Raw genomic sequence first — 21763 nt, 5'->3', positions numbered from 1 at the left:
GCAGAGAGCACACAATCCTACAGCATTTGCAGAGCCACAAGAAGAACTGAATCAGTGGGGAACATGACAATTTCTTGGTGAACAGGTTGCTGTGGGACATAGTGAGAATCAATTCAAGTTTATTGGTGGTGTTCACAGTGCAGCTGCAGATGGTGGAGCCCAAGAAACAAGCACTGACTGCTGGGATTGCATCATAATGCAGTTTTGGGATGATGAGCAGTGGTTGCAGAACTTTTGGATGAGCAGGGCCACGTTCCTGGATCTGTGCACCAAGCTTGTCCCAGGCCTCCCGTGCAGGGACATCAAAATGAGAGCTGCATTGACAGTGAAGAAGCAATTGTTGATTGCACAGTAGAAACTTGCAAGGCCAGATTGCTACTGGTCAGTCGGGAATCAATCTGGAGTCAGAAAATCCACCATGGAGGTCATTGTCATGCAGGTGTGCAGGGCCATTAATTGCCTTATGCTACATAGAACTGTGACTCTTGGCAATGTGCAGGACATAGTGCATGGATTTGCAGCAATGGGGTTCCCAAACTGTAGTGGCGTGATACACAGCACACATATTCCTATTTTGACACCAGATTCCTTGCCACGGAGTACATCAACAGAAAGGGGCTGCTTTTCTGTCATTATGCAAGCACTGATGGATAACTGAGGAAGGTGCATGATGCTTGCATCTTTAAGAACACAGGACTTTTCAGAAAGCTATAAGCAGGGACTTTCTTTTCTGACTTGAGGATTACCATTGGGAATATTGAAATGTCAGTAGTGATCCTGGGTTACCCAGCCTACTCCTTGCTCCTCTAGCTTATGAAGCCATACCCAGATCACCTCAACAGCACCAAGGAACAATTCAACCCCCCACTCAGCAGGTGCAGAATGACAGTTGAATGTGTCTTTGATCATTTGAAGGGGGGCTGGCATTGTTTACTCACAAGTCTGGACCTCAATTAGAAAAATATCCCAATCCCACAGCTGTCTGCTTTGTCCTACATAATACCTATGAAGCAAAGGGGGCAAAGTTTCCTTGAGGGTGGGGGGTGGAGGTGCAAACTCTCATTTTGAGTTTGAACAGCCAGACACAAGGTCTATTAGAAGAGCTCAAAGTAGAGCTATATGGCTCAGGGAGGCTTTGAAAGACCATTTTAACAGTGAGCCTGTTGAGGCTGAATCCCCACTTTGGCACCTCAAGTGCAGGAAGTGTGGGCCCACAAGGATTTTAAAAATTAATACTTGCCACTCCAGGCTTGTATTATACTCCCAAGGTTACAGCTTCTCTCTGACCTTGGCTTGGTAAACGCTGCCACCACCCAAATGCAAAAAAACTCCTTTGAACCCAGGAAGGAGCACTTGGGAATTCCTCCCTGTGGAGTATGCTCAAGTCCTTTCACTCCCCACCCCACCCCCCTCCGGGGAAGAGCCAAGAAAGAAAACAAAGGAAATTAGCTGTTGCCACCAGCTAATCAAACAGCATATGCACAAACCTCTTAGGACACCAAAAATCCAATCCTGTTCTTAAAAATGGTAAATTTTATTAAAAACAAAAAGGAAAAAAATACATCTGGAACTTAGGCTTTTGCTAGATTTTAAAAGAGATATTCCAAAAATCAAGCACCCAAACTAGCTTTCTTGGGGGTTCAGCTTAAAGGTTTCAAGCAAACAAAAGCATCAGGGGTTAGCACAGAGGAGATCCACAAGCCAAAATAAAAATAAACCTGATTCTGTCAAACTAAACATTCCCTATCCAAATAATTTCTTCTAGGTATGGAAGATGAATTTTCATACCTGGTTCAAGCCTTACATTGCATTACTGCTCCATGTCTCCTTCTCCAGAGAACAACAGACAAAGGGAAAGTTTCTTTCCCAATTTTAAAAAGTTCTACCTTCCCACTGGCTCTTTTGGTCAGGTGCCCACTCCTTTTCTTTTACCTGTGGGCTTGTTAACCCTTTACAGGTAAAGCAAGCAGAGAACAAACACCAAGAAGGATTTTACAGCTAACTGGCTGGCTGGGTGTTCATAAGGGAGCTTCCCCGCCCACCCCCTTCAGTTATCACAGAGCCACAGTAATGTGTTTTGTTGCAGTGTGCTTTACCTGGCCCTGCTCTTTTGTTGCCTGGTAGGAATTGTGTGGTGATTGCTGTACATGTAGGAATATAACATTGTCAATACATGTATTAATTTTGTTTGGGCTTATCCTATCAGTTGTGTCACATTGTCAATAACAAGTAATTGGTTGCTTCAGACCTGCCAAGTACTTAGGAGCAGATGTGGCAAACTAATAAAGAGGAGTTATTTTTTTAAACAATAGAAATTTATTTTGTAAAAGAATTCTGTCAAAAAATGAAACTGTGAAATTTTAAAACAAATACACTGAGAACTTAATAAAACTTAACAAATTCAGAGAACAGAATTGATGAGGAGGAAGGAACATCCGTGTCCATTTCAGCTACACATACATCAACGGTGGTTTTCAGAGGTTAATATACATGAAACTGTGATGTCCCTCTGGATGGAGTGGTAGGGGTAGTGCAGTGACCCCTGATGCCATGTGGAATGTTGAGGGGGGCATATGGTGGTCCTGATATTAAGTTCTCAATGGGCTGCAGAGGGAGGCAAGGCCCACTCCATCAGAATCTGCAGCATCTGTGTTTGCTGCCCGAGAAGCCTCATTATGTCCTGGTGCGGCTTTTCCTGTTGGGACTCCCGGGTCTTTCTCTTCTCCACCTTATCCTTCTCCAGGCTGTCCGCAATGTTCATCCTCCAGGCCCTGTGCTCATGGTCCAATGCACCACTGGCTTTCAGGATCTCATTGAACATGTCATCCTAAGTCCTCTTCTTTCTCTTCCTTATCTGGCTCAGGCATTCCACAGGTAAGGAGGGGGAGACCCTGAAGGCTGCAGCTGCAGATAAAACATGCAGAGGTACCATTGTCAGTCTGTTCACTACGGAAAGCAAAATTTAAGATGCAGAACTCACTCCCCTTGCTCCCCTAACATTTTAAGCACTACATACTAACTCCTGCTTGGGATCGCATGCACACAGCACCAGTCACAGTACCAGCCATGGTGAGTATAGCTGCTGGGGGGTGGGGAAATGAGGAGGGAATTGCTCAGTTACATGAATCCAGTAGTCCAGGGCAATGGCACTGAATACTGGCACCATTTCCCACAAGCAATGGTGCTATCTGCTGAGGGTAGCAAAGGCAGCGAGAGCACAGCATCCTGAAGCTGCTCAGGCTTGTATGCTGCTAGCCTCTGTACTGCAATGATGCTCACTGAGAAACTGTCCTACTTTGAAATAAGAAATAAGGCTGCCAGCCCTAGAAACCTTCCAGAGAGGATTGCAGAGAATTTCCATGGAAATGTCATTGAGCTCTCTCAGAATTCAAGGGACATCCCTGTATACATGAACAAACTGCTCAGCATGCCCTCCCCACCCCAATTCTAGAGGGACAGGAAATGCAGATAGCAACTGTATCTCTCTTGGTTGTACCACTACCTCTTCTAGCATGAGTAAATTAATGAAAAGTCAGAAGCTGTGTCCTGCTATTTTTTGGGTGCTGTAATGGAAAATTTATCTGCACACTTACCCGAGGTTCCTTCCCCTGCATTGGGCTCGCCTGTGCTCAACTGGCAGGACTGGCTAGACTGTGGTGGAGTCAAAAATAGGTTCTGGCTCACTGCATAGCTGGATCACCTGGTTGCCTGTCCCCCATACCCTTCCTCATCTTCCTTGTCCACCTCCTTCTCCTTGCTGTTCATGGCAGGGGTCTGTGATTCAGGGTCCTCGGAGGTATCCACCATGGTGTAGGGGGCTGGAGGGGTCAGTGCTGATTATGGCATGCAGCTCATTTATTAAAATGTCAGGTCTGCGGCTTAGCACCAGATCAATTGTTGGCCTCCCGGGCTTCTGGTTTGCCCACTGCAGCTCCCTGGCTTTCACTCAGCACTGCTGCTGGTCCCTGTCATACCCCTTTTCCTGCATCCCCCAGGCAATCTGCTCATAAATGTCAACATTTCTGTCGGCTGGTTCAGAGCTGTGACTGCATAGCCTCTTCTCCTCACAATCCTGTCTACTCCAGGCAGAAGCGTAACTGGAGTGTGTACCTGGCATGGTCAGCTGGCCAGTTGCACTCAACAATGAAGAGCTGCTAGGTGTGCTGGCCAAGGCAGGCAATCAGGAAAAGGAATTTCATAAATGTGTAGGCTTTAAAGGGGAGGGGACTTCTGGTCTACTTGACCCTTGGTCAGTGGAGTTCACAATGAAGACCAGAGTGGTCATTGTACAATCCAGACTAATGACAGAAATGTACGCTCAGCCCTCTCCTGGCCAATACAAAATATTTTAAGTCTGTTATTCCTTAAAGGTAATAATATATCACCTTATTATCTCAAATAGTTATTCAGACACTTCAATTTAAACACACTGGATTAGATAGAACAATAAAACATGTTTATTAACTACAAAGAGAGATTTTGAGTACAAGTTATGAGGCATAAAAGTTACAAGAAAAATAAAGATAAGACTTTTCTGTTACCTAATTTAACGAACTATATCAGATTCAAGCAAAATTTCTCACACGTTTTCAGATGATACCTTACAAAACATGGCTTGTACAAAATTATCACAATAGTGAGTATGGTGTGAAAACAGGGATATATTCGGTCACAATGCAACACTGTGGGACAGCAGCTGGAGGACAGTTAAGGTTGACATAAGTAATGTCTACCCTTGCACTGCATCAACCTAAGTACATCGACTGTGGCTCTTAGCTGGCTCTTAGGCTCGGAGAGGTAGTGTTCCCATGTCGGTTTAACAGGGCACTTATATTGGTGGGAGAGACATGCACAACTAAGTTGACATAAGCTGCCTTGCGTCAAACCTAACTTTGTAGTGTAGACCAGGCTTCAGTAATCCTTACCCCTCTGAGGCCAAGCAGCATAAAAGCTACAATTCCTCCTCATTAGGGCATCTTATCTCTTTCCCCCTTCTGCTTCGAGCTGCAAGTTCAGCTGTTGGGAGGAATTCAGTTGCATCTCTCCTTTCCATGGGTCGGGGGACAATGGTGGGGAGCAATCAACACAGTCTTTTGGCATCTGATGTTCCACAATGGTTCGTCTGGTGTTGGTGGGCCTTCTTTTGTTGGGCAGAAGATAACAGCTCCTGTGGCAAACTAGTATTTCACACTTGTTAATTCCTCTCTCGTGTCTAGTGATTTACAGTTACACAGTAAACACTTAAATTTTACCTTATAGCAGGCGATACAGATGTTATGTGAGATTAATACATACAGCAATTTACAAGCATTCCATAAAATCTAAACACTAAGCACATTTTTATAACTGTACTACCTAGTTCAACAGTACTCATACACAGGTGAGCCAGACTGGTTCCAGCTGTGTATTTGTCAGTGTTCAGTTGAGATTTAGGGGCACCTGGTCTGCCAGTGTTAAAACCATACGCATGGCAATGAACATTCATGGCAGTACAATGTGATTACCCCAGTGAGAATCTGGTGAGGCCTCAAGGACTCACACAACAGTGTAAGGGATTCTTTCATCATCACGAGGTAAAGATCTATATAAACAGTCACACCCCAGCATCGGGCAGGAGTAGAGGCTGAGATGGGAAATAAAACAACTATCTCCATGCACAGAAAAGGGGCTCCAGACAGGTCTGCCAAGCACAGAGCCATTTGTGTTGAGATCCCTTCTTTGTGCCTTTATCCTCATGCAACAATGTGTAAGTAAAGGATGCTGACTCTGGAGCCCCCAGGCACTCCAGAAGCACAGTGCCCAATTTGTTCCTAACAGCTTGTTAAAATGAGGCTAATGGTCAATAACAGCAGAACATCATGACCCAGATTAAATCTCTGAAGGCACATCTGCAGAGTCTGCCAGGTTTTAATTTAACCAGATTGATTCAAGGGTACATAGCCTTGATTCATCTCCCCCTGAAAGAGGCCATCAGTTTTCCTTAGAGAATCAGATGCTAATGGGTTTGTTGTGTTCTGATTCCTAAATCTGATGTGCCTCTGGTACAGATGGCAGTCTGTTCTTCAGAGATAAGGCTGGTGCTGATTCATATTGTAGATTTTCAGGCACTGGCATCCACTAGAGCTTGTGCCAGGCTCAAAGGTAAATGCAAGGTGGATAATGCTGTATTAATAGTTACCTGTTTCCCTTGTTTCCCAGCTTGTCCTTTGTGAGTCCCAGCCTTTAGCTTTTGTCTTTATTCCTACACACCTCACTCCTAGCTATGCACTTTATTATTAATGTCTTTTAAAAACTCTTTTGCCTCCCAGTCACCTCCAGCCCCATTCTAGTTCACCTAACACCCCTCAGCATGAAAGTAACCTTGCCTAAGCTCCCCACACAGGCGTGTGCAATTGTTCACCCAGATGCTACAGTGATGGACAGCTATATAATGCCCTAACAGACAGGGGACTTCTGACAGTTCCCTAACAGTAAGTCCCTTGCCAGGGCTCCCGGAGCTCAGCAGCTGCACATGGTGTATAGCAAATGGTGCTCACACAGAACTCCCTGACTCGTGAGTGCAACATCTGACAGATGCAACATGTCACATGCTCCCATGGTCTGAATTCAGTGACAGCCCCAGCCTCTTGCTCTGTGAAAAAAAAGAAGACGACACAGCAGACACCCCCCCCCCCGGGCTGGGCCACTCCTCAGCATATAGGGTACACCATTCTGGACTTTGCTGGACTCCCACCCAGCCACCACCCTAAAACCAACAGCCCCTTCTACTGCACCTCTGAATGGGGCCCACTCAGTCTTCAGGGCTCTACAACAGGGGCTGCACAGAGAAGTATTGCAGGATGAACAGCTAATGGGAGAGTAGGAGGAGATATAAGTTACATTCAAGAAGAATAATGATTATATATTAGGTTTTTGTGTGTATAAAATTCAAATAAGATCCCTGCCATCTGGCAGCAGTGAGTGAGTGTAGATAATAGCTTTCATCCTTTTAATTGACTTCTCTCAGACTATTATGAATGGGTAATAAAAATAACAATGGATAATAACAATAACAATGCATTACATTTACATCACGCACATCTTGGAGGATCCCAAAGCACTTTGCAGACTGTTGTTAAAGCAACACTGCAATGACAGCTATGGTGAAGGAGCCTGAATGTTTCTATTTTAAGCTTCTGTTTTTAGTTATTGATACTTTATTTTCTTAAATATTCATATTTTGGGCTAAAATTTTCAAGTTCTGGTCCAAAATTATGAGAGTAGTAGGGAAAATCCCTATTTTAAAAAAAGTTGTGATTTTTGTAAACAGCAGGAAGTCTGGAGTATATGGGAAGTCAAAAGATGAAATTTGGCAAGATAAGAATATTGAAGGAGCAGAGATTGTCTTTTGGTGTTTTGGGGAAAATCAACTTTGAATATGCCCCCATCATTCACTGGACTGTGTGCAGGCTGCTAGAACTCTTGGTATTTATAAAGTTATCACCTCTTAATCTTCTCTTGGATAAGGTTCTTCAGTCTCTCACAGTGAGGTTTTCCAGACCTCAAATTGTTCTTGTAGCTCTTTTTTTACTCCTTTCCAGTTTGCCAACATAATTTCAAACATGGACACCAGAACTGGACACAGTATTCAGTAATGGTCTTGCCAATACTGTACACAGAGGTAACACTGCCTCCCTGCTTCTACTCAATAGACTCTTGTTCATATATCCAAAGATCACATTGATCCTCTTAAGCCACAGCATTGCACTAGGAGCTCACTTGGTTTCCACCATGAACCCATAAGGCCTTTTCAGAGTCACTGCTTTCCAAGGCCTGTAAATGTGACCTGCATTCTCTGTTCCTTGGATGTTTGACCTTGCATTTGGCCATAATGAAACATATGTTGTTCCAATGACCCCACCTTATCAAGAGATCCAAATCTCTCTGTAGAACTCTGTGGAGCAGCGAACAGAGGAGAAGCCAACAGAGGGAGTTTGCCTGGGGGGAGTTCCCACAGAGATTTTGCCTTTCAGGCTTCTGTGAACAGTAAATACAACTTCTGAAGAGGCTCTTAGGAGGAAGACAATATGGATAGTGAGCAATCAGCTGTTGTGACCTGCACAGGATGTTCCATGTTTGTCTTTCTCCCAGAGGATAGACGCGACTTCGTCTGTACAAAGTGCAAGCTGGTCTCCATATTGGAAGAGAAGGTTAAAGTACTAGAGACCCAAGTATCAACCCTGCACTGCATCAGAGAAAATGAAGATTTTCTGGATAGAAGTCAGTGTTTGGTACTGCAGGCTGAAGAATCAGAATCAAAACAGGGAAGAAAATAGGCAGCATGTGACCTCCAGAAGAATAAAGAGGAGAACCCATGTACTCCCAATGCAGCTAGAGGTAAGAAACCATTTTCAGGCTCTCTGCACAGGTACTACGGTGGACAATGGTTTGGAAGGGATGAGGGAAGGGATCAGAAGGAGACCCCATCAACCGGAAGGCATGGGGTGCATTGTCCTAGGGATGGGGGTTCCATGACCACCACTCCCAAGAGGAGGAGACGGGTAGTGGTGGTTGGGGACTCCCTCCTAAGGGGGACGGAGTCATCCATCTGTTGTCCAGACCGGGAAACTCGAGAAGTCGTGGTGGGCATGTGCTATAGACCATCGGACCAGGATGATGAGGTAGACGAGGCTTTCTTCGGACAATTAACTGAAGTTTCCAGAACACAGGCCCGGTTTCTCAAGGGGGATGTCAATCACCCTGACATCTGCTGGGAGAGCAATACAGCAGTGCACAGACAATCCAGGAAGTTTTTGAAGAATGTTGGGGACAACTTCCTGGTGCAACTACTGGAGGAACCAACCAGGGACCATTCTCCTCTTGACCTGCTGCTTACAGACAGGGAACAATTGGTAGGGGAAGTAGAAGTGGGTGGCAACCTGGGCAGCAGTGACCATGAGATGATTGAGTTCAGGATCCTGACAAAAGAAAGAAATGAGAGTAGCAAAATACGGACCCTGGACTTCAGAAAAGCAGACTTTGACTCCCTTAGGGAACTGATGGACAGGATCCCCTGGGAGACTAATATGAGGGGGGAAGGAGTCCAGGAAAGCTGGCTGTATTTTAAAGAAGCCTTATTGAGGGCACAGGAACAAACCATCCCGATGTGCAGAAAGAATAGCAAATATGGCAGGTGACCAGCTTGGCTTAACAGTGAAATCTTCAGTGAGCTTAAACACAAAAAGGAAGCTTACGAGAAGTGGAAACTTGGACAGATGACTAGGGAGGAGTATAAAAATATTGCTCGAGCATGCAGGGGTGTAATCAGGAAGGCTAAAACGCAACTGGAGTTGCAGCTAGCAAGGGATGTGAAGGGTAACAAGAAGGGCTTCTACAGATATGTTAGCAACAAGAAAAAGGTCAGGGAAAGTGTGGAACCTTTAATGAATGGGGGAGGCAACCTAGTGACAGATGATGTGGAAAAAGCTGACGTACTCAAAGCTTTTGTTGCCTCGGTCTTCACAGACAAGGTCAGCTCCCACACTGCTGTCCTGGCCAACACAGTATGGGGAGGAGGTGAGCAGCCCTCAGGGGTGAAAGAACAGGTTAAGGACTATTTAGAAAAGCTGGACATGCACAAGTCCATGGGTCCAGATCTAATGCATCCGAGGGTGCTGAGAGAATTGGCTGATGTGATTGCAGAGCCACTGGCCATTATCTTTGAAAACTTGTGGCAATCAGGGGAGGTCCCAGATGACTGGAAAAAGGCAAATATAGTGCCCATCTTTTAAAAAGGGAAGAAGGAGAACCCGGGGAACTGCAGACGGGTCAGCCTCAGCTCAGTCCCTGGAAAAACCATGGAGCAGGTCCTCAGGGAATCCATTTTGAAGCACTCTGAGGAGAGGAAGGTGATCAGGAACAGTCAACATGGATTGACCACAGGAAAGTCATGCCTGACCAACCTGATTGCCTTCTATGATGAGATAACTTGCTCTGTGGATATGGAGAAAGCAGTGGACATGATATATCTTGACTTTAGCAAAGCTTTTAATACGGTCTCCCACAGTATTCTTGCCAGCAAGTTAAAAAAGTATAGTCTGGATGAATGGACTATAAGGTGGATAGAAAGCTGGCTAGATTGTCAGGCTCACCGCGTAGTGATCAAAGGCTCAATGTCTAGTTGGCAGCCGGTATCAAGCGGAGTACTCCAGGGATCGGTCCTGGGGCTGGTTTTGTTCAACATCTTCATTAATGATCTGGATGATGGGATGGATTGCACCCTCAGCAAGTTCGCAGATGACACTAAGCTGCGGGGAGAGGTAGATACGCTGGAGGGTAGGGATAGGGTCCAGAGTGACCTAGACAAATTGGAGGACTGGGCCAAAAGAAATCTGATGAGGTTCAACAAGGACAAGTGCAGAGTCCTGCACTTAGGACAGAAAAATCCCATGCACCGCTACAGGCTGGGGACCAACAGGCTAAGCAGCAGTTCTGCAGAAAAGGACCTGGGGATTACAGTGGATGAGAAGCTGGATATTTGTCAGCAGTGTGCCCTTGTTGCCAAGAACGTTAATGGCATATTGGGCTGCATTAGTAGGAGCATTGCCAGCAGATCAAGGAAGTGATTATTCTCCTCTATTCGGCACTGGTGAGCCCACATCTGGAGTATTGCATCCAGTTTTGGGGCCCCCACTACAGAAAGGATGTGGACAAATTGAAGAGAGTCCAGCAGAGGGCAATGAAAATTATCAGTGGGCTGGGGCACATGACTTATGAGGAGAGGCTGAGGGAACTGGGATTGTTTAGTTTGCAGAAGAGAAAAGTGAGGGGAGATTTGATAGCAGCCTTCAATTACCTGAAGGGGGGTTCCAAAGAAAATGGAGCTTGGCTGTTCTCAATGGTGGCAGATGACAGAACAAGGAGCAATGGTCTCAAGTTGCAGTGGGGGAGGTCTTGGTTAGATATTAGGAAACACTATTTCACTAGGAGGGTGGTGAAGCACTGGAATGGGTTACCTAGGGAGGTGGTGAAATCTCCATCCTTAGAGGTTTTTAAGGCCTGGCTTGACAAAGCCCTGGCTGGGATGATTTAGTTGGGGTTGGTCCTGCTTTGAGCAGGGGGTTGGACTAGATGACCTCCTGACATTTCTTCCAACATTTCTAATCTTCTATGATTCTATGATTCTAACTCACCTGTTCCCATCATTACTTACCACTTCACCAATTTTTGTGTCATCCGAAAATTTGACCAGCAAAGATTTTTACATTTTCTTCCAGATCGTTATTAAAGATATTGATTCATGTTGGACCAAGAACAGATTCATGCAGGGCCCTATAGAAACACCCACTTTTTGAGATCTATCTGTTAGCCAGTTTTTAAACCAGTTAATATGTGCTACATTGATTCTTTTTAGTGCTGCTAATTATTTTAACCAGCATGTTATTTAATACTAAGGCAAATGACTTAAATAAATCTCAGTATATTTTGTCGACAAAGTTACCTGTATTAACCAAATTTGAAATCTCATTAAAAAAATAAAATAAAATCATGATTGTTTGAAAGACCTCTTTTCTGTAAAACCATATTGACTGGCATTAATTATGCTGCCATCTATTAATTCTTTACCACTGTCTCCCATATCAGAGTTTTCACCGTTTTTCCTGTGATTGATGTCAAGCTGATGGGCCTGTAGTTATCCATTTTTATCCTTTTTAAATATCGACGCAAAGTAACTTTCCTCCAGTGCTCTGTGACTTCCCCAGGGAAATGCTACTTCTTTCTAGAGGTTTGAGGCCGAGGTCCTGAGTTCTGTTCCCCTGACTGGGGGAGACATGGTGAGGCACATGGAATTACCCCTCAGAGAATTGGCCAGGACATTCTGTTTAGATTAGACAACTGATTTGAAAATGTAACTGAAAAGCAGAAACAAGCAGCCCCCAGCACCCCAGTAAAACTAAATGCCCCTTGAGCCAGGGTGGTTCAGGAGGACAGGTCATTCCACTCAGTTCTAATTACCCATTTCTCCGGTGTCTGACAAAGCAGCATTGATAAATGGGGAAGTACTCACTTCTGGGCCTTGGCTGGCTTCTCTGGGTATGGGATGATCAGGTCAATAGCCGAGTCAGGCTTCTGGAGAAGCGTGCCCAACTTGGTCTTGATCTCCTTTGCTCTGCAGAGGGACAGAAAGCAAGAGTGAAGAGAAGGTGGAGAAAGAATCTTCAGAGTACATTTAAGTGTCTCTTGGCAATGATTACTATGATCATGTATAGTCCTGGCTTGACATAGGTAACTTGCCTCATTTCTCTGTAGGCATAACTGAGAAGGTGAATGGAAGGTTAAATTGCAAATAAGAACATAAGAATGGGTCAGACCAAAGGTCCATCTAGCCCAGTAGCCTGTCTTCCAACAGTGGCCAGTGCCAGGTGCCCCAGAGGGAATGAACAGAACAGATAATCATCAAGTGATCCCCCCTGTCGCTCATTCCCAGGTTCTGGCAAACAGAGGCTAGGGACACCATTCCTGCCCATCCTGGCTAATAGCCATTGATGGATGTATCCTCCATGAATTTATCTAGTTCTTTTTTGAGCACTGTTATGGTCTTGGCCTTCACAACATCCTCTGGCAAGGAGTTCCACAGGTTGACTGTGCATTGAGTGAAGAAATACTTCCTTTTTATTTGTTTTAAACCTGCTGCCTATTCATTTCATTTGGTGACCCTTAGTTCTTGTGTTATGAGAAGTAGTAAAAAACACTTCCTTATTTACTTTCTCTACACCAGTCATGATTTTATAGACCTCAATCATATCTCCCCTTAGCCGTCTCTTTTCCAAGCTGAAAAGTCCCAGTCTTATTAATCTCTCCTCAGACGGAAGCTGTTCCATACCCCTAATCATTTTTATTGCCCTTTTCTGAACCTTTTCCAATTCCAATATATCTTTTTTGAGATGGGGCGACCACATCTGCACACAGTATTCAAGATGTGGGCGTACCGTGGATTTATATAGAGGCAACATGATATTTTCTATCCCATTATCTACCCCTTTCTTAATTATTCCCAGCATTCTGTTCGGTTTTTTGACTGCTGCTGCACATTGAGTGGGCTTGACAAACAGTATGCTGGAGTCAGGATATCAGTGCTAGCTAAGATAAGCAGCAACACCTTCATGCTAGGGACTATGGACAAGATAAACCTGGAATGTAAAGATCAGGTTCCACATGAACAGCACATGGACAGAGCATGCTGTACAGAGGATTGGTTCCTGCAAAGTAACCAAGCCAAGCCAAAAATTTGCGATGTAATGTATAGCAAATGTAATGTAATGTGTAAATGTGTATAAAGGAAGAGGTTGTCTGTGCAGCTTTGGATGTGGGTATACCCTATACCCACACCCTATGCTTGAGTCTGATCAACTCAGTGTAGCTTCGCTGTATCCCAAATAAACTGATGAAATCCAGAGTCGAACTGAGTGTTTTGGATCCCAGAGAACTGGATGAAATGTTCTCCCAGAACTGGACAAGGTATTCTGGATAAGTTGAATGGAAAAGGTCTCGGAGAGAATTCTAACATCATGTTTCTACTGAGTGTACTTGCCTGGGAAGGAGGCACAAGCCCTGCTATGAGAGACAGTCATTTATGTGGTGGCTGTATAGTATGTAGTTGTTATGCTTGTTTCCTGTCTGCCTCTAAGGTCGCTGTTCATGGGCTGGAGACAGACAACCATTGTGAACTGAACGTGCAGAAGACAGACTGTGGGTACTCTCTGATGGACACCCAACAGTTGATGTTCCTTATTTATTTGTTCCTTGGCTCTAAGCATAGGTCAATCTGTCTGAAAGCATGTGCCTGCCCTTTGTGTATGGAGGTATAGCAGCTCTGACACACCAGGCTCTGGCTCAGCAAGAGATGCTTCACCAAACAGCACCCTTGCTTGGCTTTGGATGCTCTGCCATGAAGAGCCGTGCCACAGGTCATGTTGGAAATGAGGCTCTATTTCCAAGAAAACTTTGACTTTTCAGTGAAAAAATTGAAAACTGAAAAGCTTTTGGCTGAAAACTGACATTTTTCAATTTGGAAATGGCACCTTAGAGCTTCCTGGGAATTGTAGTTCAGGTGCTTCATGCCACCCTTCTCCCTGTGGCTGGGGTCCCTGGCTGGACCACACCCCCAGTCAGTTGTTGGGCATTCAGCTTTTTAGTGGAAAGCAGACACTTTTAGTGAAAATTTCATTTAGCTGAAACCCCCAATTTTCTGTCCAAAAGCAGCCTTGATGGCAAATGGGCAGATATATTGTGCAGGGCTTGGAGAGAAACCAGGGTGGGTCCTTGGCACTCTGGGCAGGAGGGAGCTCCAGTCCTGGGGTGTAAAGCCTGCATGGGGCACATGGCCAGGAGGGGATGCAGCAGACACAAGGGAGCAAGGAGCAAGAACAGAGATGCATGATGGAAAAGCATAGAAATGTCAGGCTGGAAGGGACCTCGATAGGTCATCTAGTCCCTCCCTCCGTACGGAGGCAGGACCAAGTAAACCTAGACAATCCCTGACCAGTGTTTGTCCAACCTGCTCATAAAAACCTCCAATTATGAGGATTCCACAACCTTCCTTGGAGCCTATTCCAGAGCTTAACTAACCTTAGAGTTAGAATCTAACCTAAATCTCCCTTCCAGCAAATTAAACGCATTACTTCTTGTCCTACCTTCAGTGGACATGGAGAACAATTGATCACCGTCTTCTTTATAATTATTATCAGGTCTCCACTTAGTCTTCACTTCTCCAGACTAAACATGTCCACTTAATTTAGTTACATGAGTACGAAAACAGGCCATGTGAAAAACATATGAGTGATGCAATTCTAATTAGCCAGGCACTATCTCAGGCTCCTCACAGTTCCTTGTTCCTCTGCTCCCTAGTGAAAGTACAGGCTTCAAGTACAGCCTTCAAAATTCTTTTCTCTGCCCTGAGACTCTGAGCCAGGTCCAAACCAGTTTATGCAACTTCACCAGGGATGGGGGGACAGGGTTGGATGTCAAAGCTGTGGGCTTTCTACTCTGGCCTTTAATTACCTGTGATTGCAGGGCCCTGAAGAGCATTGGTCTGCATTTCCTGTCCACAGGCCTGTCAGCATCTGCTGGACATTACCCCTGGTGAGCCCACAGTCCCCAGCACCATAGCAAACTGACAAACAGGCACATCAAATTTCATAAACATCACCCCCACTCAGTGCACATTGCAAAGGCTGAAGCTGGGGTTCTGAAAGGAGCTGAGGCATTTAGGTACCCAAATCCCACTGACCTTTGGATGCCTAACTCCTTTATCTGCTCTGGAAATCTCACCTGACCGGGCATGTGCACAAGGGACTAAACTGCACAGGCAGCAGAACTGATGTTTCCTAAGCCCTGAGAGCTTGGCCTTGCAACCTAAGTAATGGCCTTGTGATGTAGCATGTAACATGTAACAGAAACTGTGCTATGAGTATTCACTGCAGGCACTCAAGGCTTCCTTGCATGCCAGCAGTAAAGAGCTGGAAGCAGTTAGAAACTCCTGTATCAGAGGTAGAACCTAGAGGGAGCTGGGAGTCAGCATAATGCTGTCACCGGTCTGATCAGACTCCCCATGATGGCAGCCCAATAGATGGCTCATGGGGAATCTAGCCTCTGGATCCCCAGATGTTTTAAGCCTCTGGAGTCTGAACAGAGCCCAGGCGGCCCCAGTCTTCAGGTCCCTAGACACACTCATGAGGTGAAGACCTTCTGTCTAGCACCCCTTCCTGGGAGCGGAGACCACGCAGTCTCCTGCTCAGTCCATGGAACCAGTGTTGACTGTTATAGAGTCCCCCTGTAGCTTAATCACTCCCTGAGGGTGTTAGCCTCCTGAGTTAGTTTAACTTTCTCCAGGGCACTGTCATAAATATAAAGGGAAGGGTAACAACCTTTATGTATGCAGTAACATAAAATCCCTCCTGATCAGAGGTACAGACTGTCATAACTATAAAGGGAAGGGTAACAGCCCTCCTGTGTACAATACTATAAAATCCCTCCTGGCCAGAGACTCCAAAATCCTTTTACCTGTAAAGGGTTAAGAAGCTCAGGTAACCTGGCTGACACCTGACCCAAAGGACCAATAAGGGGACAAGATACTTTCAAATCTTGGTGGGGGGAAGGCTTTTGTTTGTGCTCTTTGTTTTGGGGGTGGTTCGCTCTTGGGACTAAGAGGGACCAGACATCAATCCATGCTCTCCAAATCTTTCTGAACAAGTCTCTCATATTTCAAACTTGTAAGTAACAGCCAGGCAAGGCGTGTTAGGTTTATCTTTGTTTTCTCAACTTGTAAATGTACCTTTTGCTAGAGTATTTACATCTGTTTGCTGTAACTTTGAACTTAAGGCTAGAGGGGGTTCCTCTGGGCTCTTTGAATCTGATTATCCTGTAAACTTATTTTCCATCCTGATTTTACAGAGATGATTTTTACCTTTCTTTCTTTAATTAAAAGCCTTCTTTTTAAGAACCTGATTGATTTTTCCTTGTTTTAAGATCCAAGGGGGTTGGATCTGGACTCACCAGGATTGGTGGGGGGAAAGGAGGGGGAATGATTAATTTCTCCTTGTTTTAAGATCCAAGGGTTTGGATCGGTGTTCACCAGGAAATTGGTGGAGAAGTCTCTCAAGGCTACCCAGGGAAGGGAGTTAGCACTTGGGAGTGGTGGCAGCAAAACCAGATCTAAGCTGGTAGTTAAGCTTAGAGCTTCTCATGCAGGTCCCCACATCTATACCCTAAAGTTCAGAGTGGGGAAGGAACCTTGACACAGACAGAGGTACAGACTCATTTTACCTGTAAGGGGTTAATCAGTTCAATTAACCTAGTTGGCACCTGACCAGAAGGACCAATGGGAAAAGAAGATACTTTCAAATCTATGTGGGGAGGGGAGGTTTTTGTTTGTGCTCTCTTTGTTTGTTCCTTCTGGATAAAGAGAGAGAGACCAAGCAGGTAAACCATCTCTTGAAAAGATACCTTGAAATGATACATCTAAAATTACAGAAATTGTAAGTAAAGGCAAGGAAATGCGTTAGATTATCTATTGTTTTAGCTTGTGAATTTTCCCTATGCTAAGAGGGAGGTTTATTCCTGTTTTTGTAACTTTGAAGTTGAGCCTAGAGGGGAATCCTCTGTGTTTTAAATCTTTTTATCACCCTGTAAAATGACCTTCCATCCTGATTTTACAGAGGTGCTTCTTTTACTTGTTTCTTTATAATAAAATTCTTCTTTTAAGAACCTGATTGATTTTAGTGTCCTAAAAATAAAGGATCTGGTCTGTACTTTTATTAAAGGCAATTGGTTGGTATATTATTCTCAAGCCTCCCCAGGAAAGGGGGTGAAGGGGCTTGGGGGAATATTTTGAGGAAACAGGGACTCCAAGTGGTCCTTTTCCTGAATCGTTGTCTAAATCACTTGGTGGTGGCAGCAATACCGTCCAAGGACAAGGAAAGGATTTGTGCCTTGGGGAAGTTTTTAACCTAAGCTGGTAGAAATAAGTTTAGGGGGTCTTTCATGCGCGTCCCAACATCTGTACCCCAGAGTTCAGAGTGGGGAAGGAACCCTGACAAGCACATGATAGGTGCAGCATACAACACACAGAGACACTTGCACAGAGTTTAACACGTTATTGCATTTTACTGAATCACCGAAGATCTACACAGATCCATACAACATGTATATCCGCTCTCTAGCTCACCCTTTCCTGGTGAGTCCTTGGGGGACTATATGAATTCAGGAAAGCAGGGCCCCCCTGCCTCACCCAGCTCCTGCAGCAATTTCCCTCATATTAAGCTTGTGAAATATGGCAGAATTGAGAGCAGCTTCTGCCCTCTGTAACCTTCCAATCTCTTCTGTTCCATAACTCCGTGGTCAGTCTCAATAGGTGACTACAGAGTCCTACCAGGAGACTTCATTGCTACATGACCTCTCCCATGATAAACCAGTTCTCATGACTGGAAGACAGTCTATTGTTTAGAGTGATTCCATTTCAATGGTCAAGCACTTGAACATCAATAACCCTATTTCTTTATTGTTTTGCCACCCTCCTTTGGAATTCCAGTCCAACATGGAGGCAAACAAACAATAGAGAAGGCAAATGCAGGTTGCAGCTTGGCAATGATATACACGGAGAGTTAACCATCTCACATAGAATTCATAGCTTGCACACACAAATTCCCAAAATCCTCAGGGAAGGTCCATTCCACATGAGAGAGCAATGGCTGAGGCAGTCACAGGCCACTATTCTGCGCTACTCCAAATAGGGGCATTTCTGCCAGTGGGGACGAAGTCAGCCCAGTGAAGGAGAGGGGTGCTCCTCTGCTCCTCCTTGGACCTCTCAGGGATGTTTTACATGGAATCAAGGTTCTGCACAAGAGGAATGGGGAGTGGCCTGACCTGCAGGGAGTGGAAGTCAGCAGGGAACAGATTCAAACTGCATGGAGGCCACTGGGAATTGGCCAGACACTTTAAGACTAAACTGCTCTCCCCTTAAAGCACGTGCTGTCTGGGTGACCCCCACTCAGAGGGTGCAGTTGCAGCCTGGGGTGGGTTCTTTGTGAGCACTGCCTTCTTTCTGGAAGGGGCCAGCATAGGGCACAGGGCAGGTCTCCATGCAGCTGGCCTTACATATTACATGGTATCAAGGGCTCTGAGCCTCTGCTTGTCCAGTGATGGGCTGGGCTGGGGAAGACCCCTCCTCCACCAAATCCATAGGGAAACCACATGTGAACAGTCTGTGCTCCTTTCTCCCCCAGAATTTAGCCAACCCTGAGTTTCCATTTCTCAGGTTTTGCTGTTGTCCAACACTGGTCCACTGTGCCATCCCATCCTGGCTATCCTCAGAACAACTGGGAGTGCAGGGGCAAAGTTGTTTAGTGTCTCATGCATGAGCCCCATGTTGCCCAGTGCACTGCATGCAGGGTTTGTGTAGAAAGAAGCAAGACTCATTTATTTAGCTGGATCCATGGGTGGCGGGTATAATAGGCCAGGGAAGGCTCAGCCTCCCCTGGCAGAGCCGCTGCTGTGGGACACCAGGTTGTGGGTTTTTGCTTATTATTATGTGCTATGCAGGTTCCAGGGCAGCTGAGGTGGTGGGATCTGCTATTCAGCTTCCTGGGTTCATCAGCAATCTCCCTGGACTCCAGAGAGATTACTGATGAACCCGGGAAGCTGAGTAGCAGATACTGCCTCCTCAGCCGCCCCAGAACCTGCATGGCGCATATAAAAAGCTCAGCGTTCTTCTTCTGGGGGTCTGAGGGTCTCAGGAGGTGAGGCGCATTGCCTTTCCCATTCTCCAGCCTGGGGCTAGGACAGGCCTGGGGCTCAGGTCGGCTGGCCCCGGGCTCGGGTTGGTAGGCCGGCTGGTGCAGCTGGGGCAGCTAGGGCTGGCCCGGGATTGGGGTCGGTCAGCTGGCCAGCACAGCTGGGACTTGCCTTGGGCTCAGGTCAGCCGACCAGCACAGCTGGGGCCAGCCGGTGGCAGAGGGGGGGCAGCCTGGGGTTCTGCTGGCCTGGGGCTTCTCCAGCCAGGGGGGGGGGGGGGGGGGGGGGTCAGGGCTCCTGCCATGGGTGTGGGGCCTCGTCCAGAAGCTAGCCACAGAGCTAGCCTCCCCGAAGGGGGGGGGGTCCACCCGCCACCCATATCTGGATCTGAGATAATGACACCCAATATAGGGAGTCCTGTGGTTTGCTTCAACTTTGTAATCATCCCAGAGAGCAATTTACTAGCTGTGTGTCCTGGTTTGTGTGGACACTACTTTAAACAAAAGAGAACACTTTCCAGTGTCTCACTATGTATTTTGTTAAGATCCTGCTTTTCCCTGTTAAGTGTTAGGTCACCATCCTCAGGTACAGTGTGGTCCCTTTGTTCTCTCACCATTTGGTTTGTGGATTCTAATAAGTGTGGTGAAGTCAGTGTGACCCTGCCAGCCCAGTACAGTGCAGCCCTCACCTTGCGGAGCATTAGGCATGCGTTGGCCCTGGTGGCCTCACTTCCTGGTCCACAGACAGTGAGTTCTCACTGGACCATAAGTCATTTACTATGTCTTTGGGATGTGTGTGTGTACACATGCATGCTGTAAGTATGATTGTACCAGTACCTGTCCATGTCTGTGTATGCAGGTTTCTGGAACTGGCTATAGGGGCCAGGTTCAGTGATGACATGAACAGTCCTGTGGGTTGCCTATTGGCTGTAAATTGGAAGGAAAGGTGTGAGAGGTACCAAGTCTTGGCATTCAGTGAATAGTAAAAGCTGTCCCAGTGAGGGGTTGCTGGAAGCTGTGTAGCAGGAAAGGTGGCTAAGAAGGAGTGTAAACTAACCCAGACAAGACCACAGAGGCAGTGGAGTTACAGCAAAGAGGAACTTCAAAATGTACCCTATGAGGTCACATTCTATGGCCAAGGCATGTATGCTAATGCCAGTTCCATTGTGTTAGAATAGCTTCGCAGAGCCAGCTGCTCTCCACCCCCATAGGCCATCACTGGAAAAATTATTTGGGTTCATTTTAAAAGTTCTTTAGCCCTATTTGAATGCCTTCCAGTGAGGGAGAGGTGGCTCACAGGGTCTCGGGGTCTGGTCATCTCAGTCTAGTTTCTAATCATTCTAGTCATCAATCCCACATTCCTCTCACTCTCTCTGGTATGTACACAGGAAATCCCAGGATTTCCAAAAGTGACCCTTCAGTCCTTGACTTTTCAGGAAATGGTGGGGATGGGAAGCACCAAGCAAGCCTGGGTTCTCAGCAGATGCAAAGAGAGTTTCCATCGCGGGCGCTTCCAAGAAATCTATAAACGTGACCTGGAAAAGCCATGTTCTTCAGTGAAGGGTGAGCAGCCCCATGATCCCACTGCCCGGGGTATCTCCTGTGTTGAGACACTGTCATAGTCATCCTGAGCACCAAGGAGAGGATCGTGCCCCAAGTGGCAGCTGCACCTTGGTTATGTGGGCTGTTCTCTGGCTCCTGATAGTTACTCTCGGAGAAGCACTTTAGCAATCACCTCCTCTGCAGTGTGGGCCCAGGAAGTGCCCATAGGAGCAGGGCAGCCCACAAAGCTCTATGGAGTGGCCCAGGCCTGCCCCTGTTTTAATAACAGAGAGTGCAGCATGTGGAGTTGACAGGGGAAGGGTACCTAGGAAAAGATGGAGCTGTGCATGCTGGGACCTGTGGATACACCTCCATGCCTCATATGGGCTATGGAAACCAGATCCATTTTATTCACATTTGTGCATCCCCCAGTGGGACATAGGTGAAAACCCGCTCTGTAGCTACAGGGTTTGGCTACTAGGGGCCAGCAAAGCACAAGGTAGCAGAGCACAGGGTAGCCCAGGGTAATCCTAAAAAAGACAGGCTTGCTTGGTGCTTTCTTATCCTCACCCACTGCCAGCTAGAATCCCATATCTTACAGCAGATGTCCTAGGTTCCTAAAAATTCATCTGCTAAGACAACACCCATTTAGACTGAACACCACCCCAGTGTCCATAGACTCTGGTCTGGTCTGAAGCCAGAGCTAGATTATGGTATACACACCACAGGACTGTGCATAGGGCCTTGGCTGCTATGGTCACTTGGTTACAGCAGAATCTCTGGTTTCATTTAAAGAGGGGGAAAGTATTTCTAAATAGATTTTTAGCCGTCGTGGTTTCAAATTAATAAAAAGCTGGAAAAGGTGATTTGTGTGTAACTGATGCAGTGAAGCTACCTTAGTCTGCCGAGAGCCTAAGCCCATAGCTCTGAGAGGAGGGAACTGTCCTGCATGT

General features: G+C 46.1%; 1 protein-coding gene across 1 annotated transcript in view; it reads right to left on the bottom strand.

The window, feature by feature from the left end:
* Positions 1 to 21763, bottom strand: part of RGS5 (regulator of G protein signaling 5) — a 94408-nt gene that overhangs the window by 36978 nt on the left and 35667 nt on the right. The window contains exon 2 of the mRNA XM_026656143.1: positions 12047 to 12148. Coding sequence (XP_026511928.1) covers positions 12047 to 12148 — 102 coding nt within the window. The remainder of the gene's footprint in view (positions 1 to 12046; positions 12149 to 21763) is intronic.

Source organism: Terrapene carolina, unplaced genomic scaffold (genome assembly GCF_002925995.2).
Source record: "Terrapene carolina triunguis isolate 2854851 unplaced genomic scaffold, T_m_triunguis-2.0 Scaffold212, whole genome shotgun sequence".
NCBI lineage: Eukaryota > Metazoa > Chordata > Testudines > Emydidae > Terrapene > Terrapene triunguis.
The sequence above is the reverse complement of the archived record's forward strand: the minus strand, read 5'-3'. Positions and strand labels throughout refer to the sequence as shown.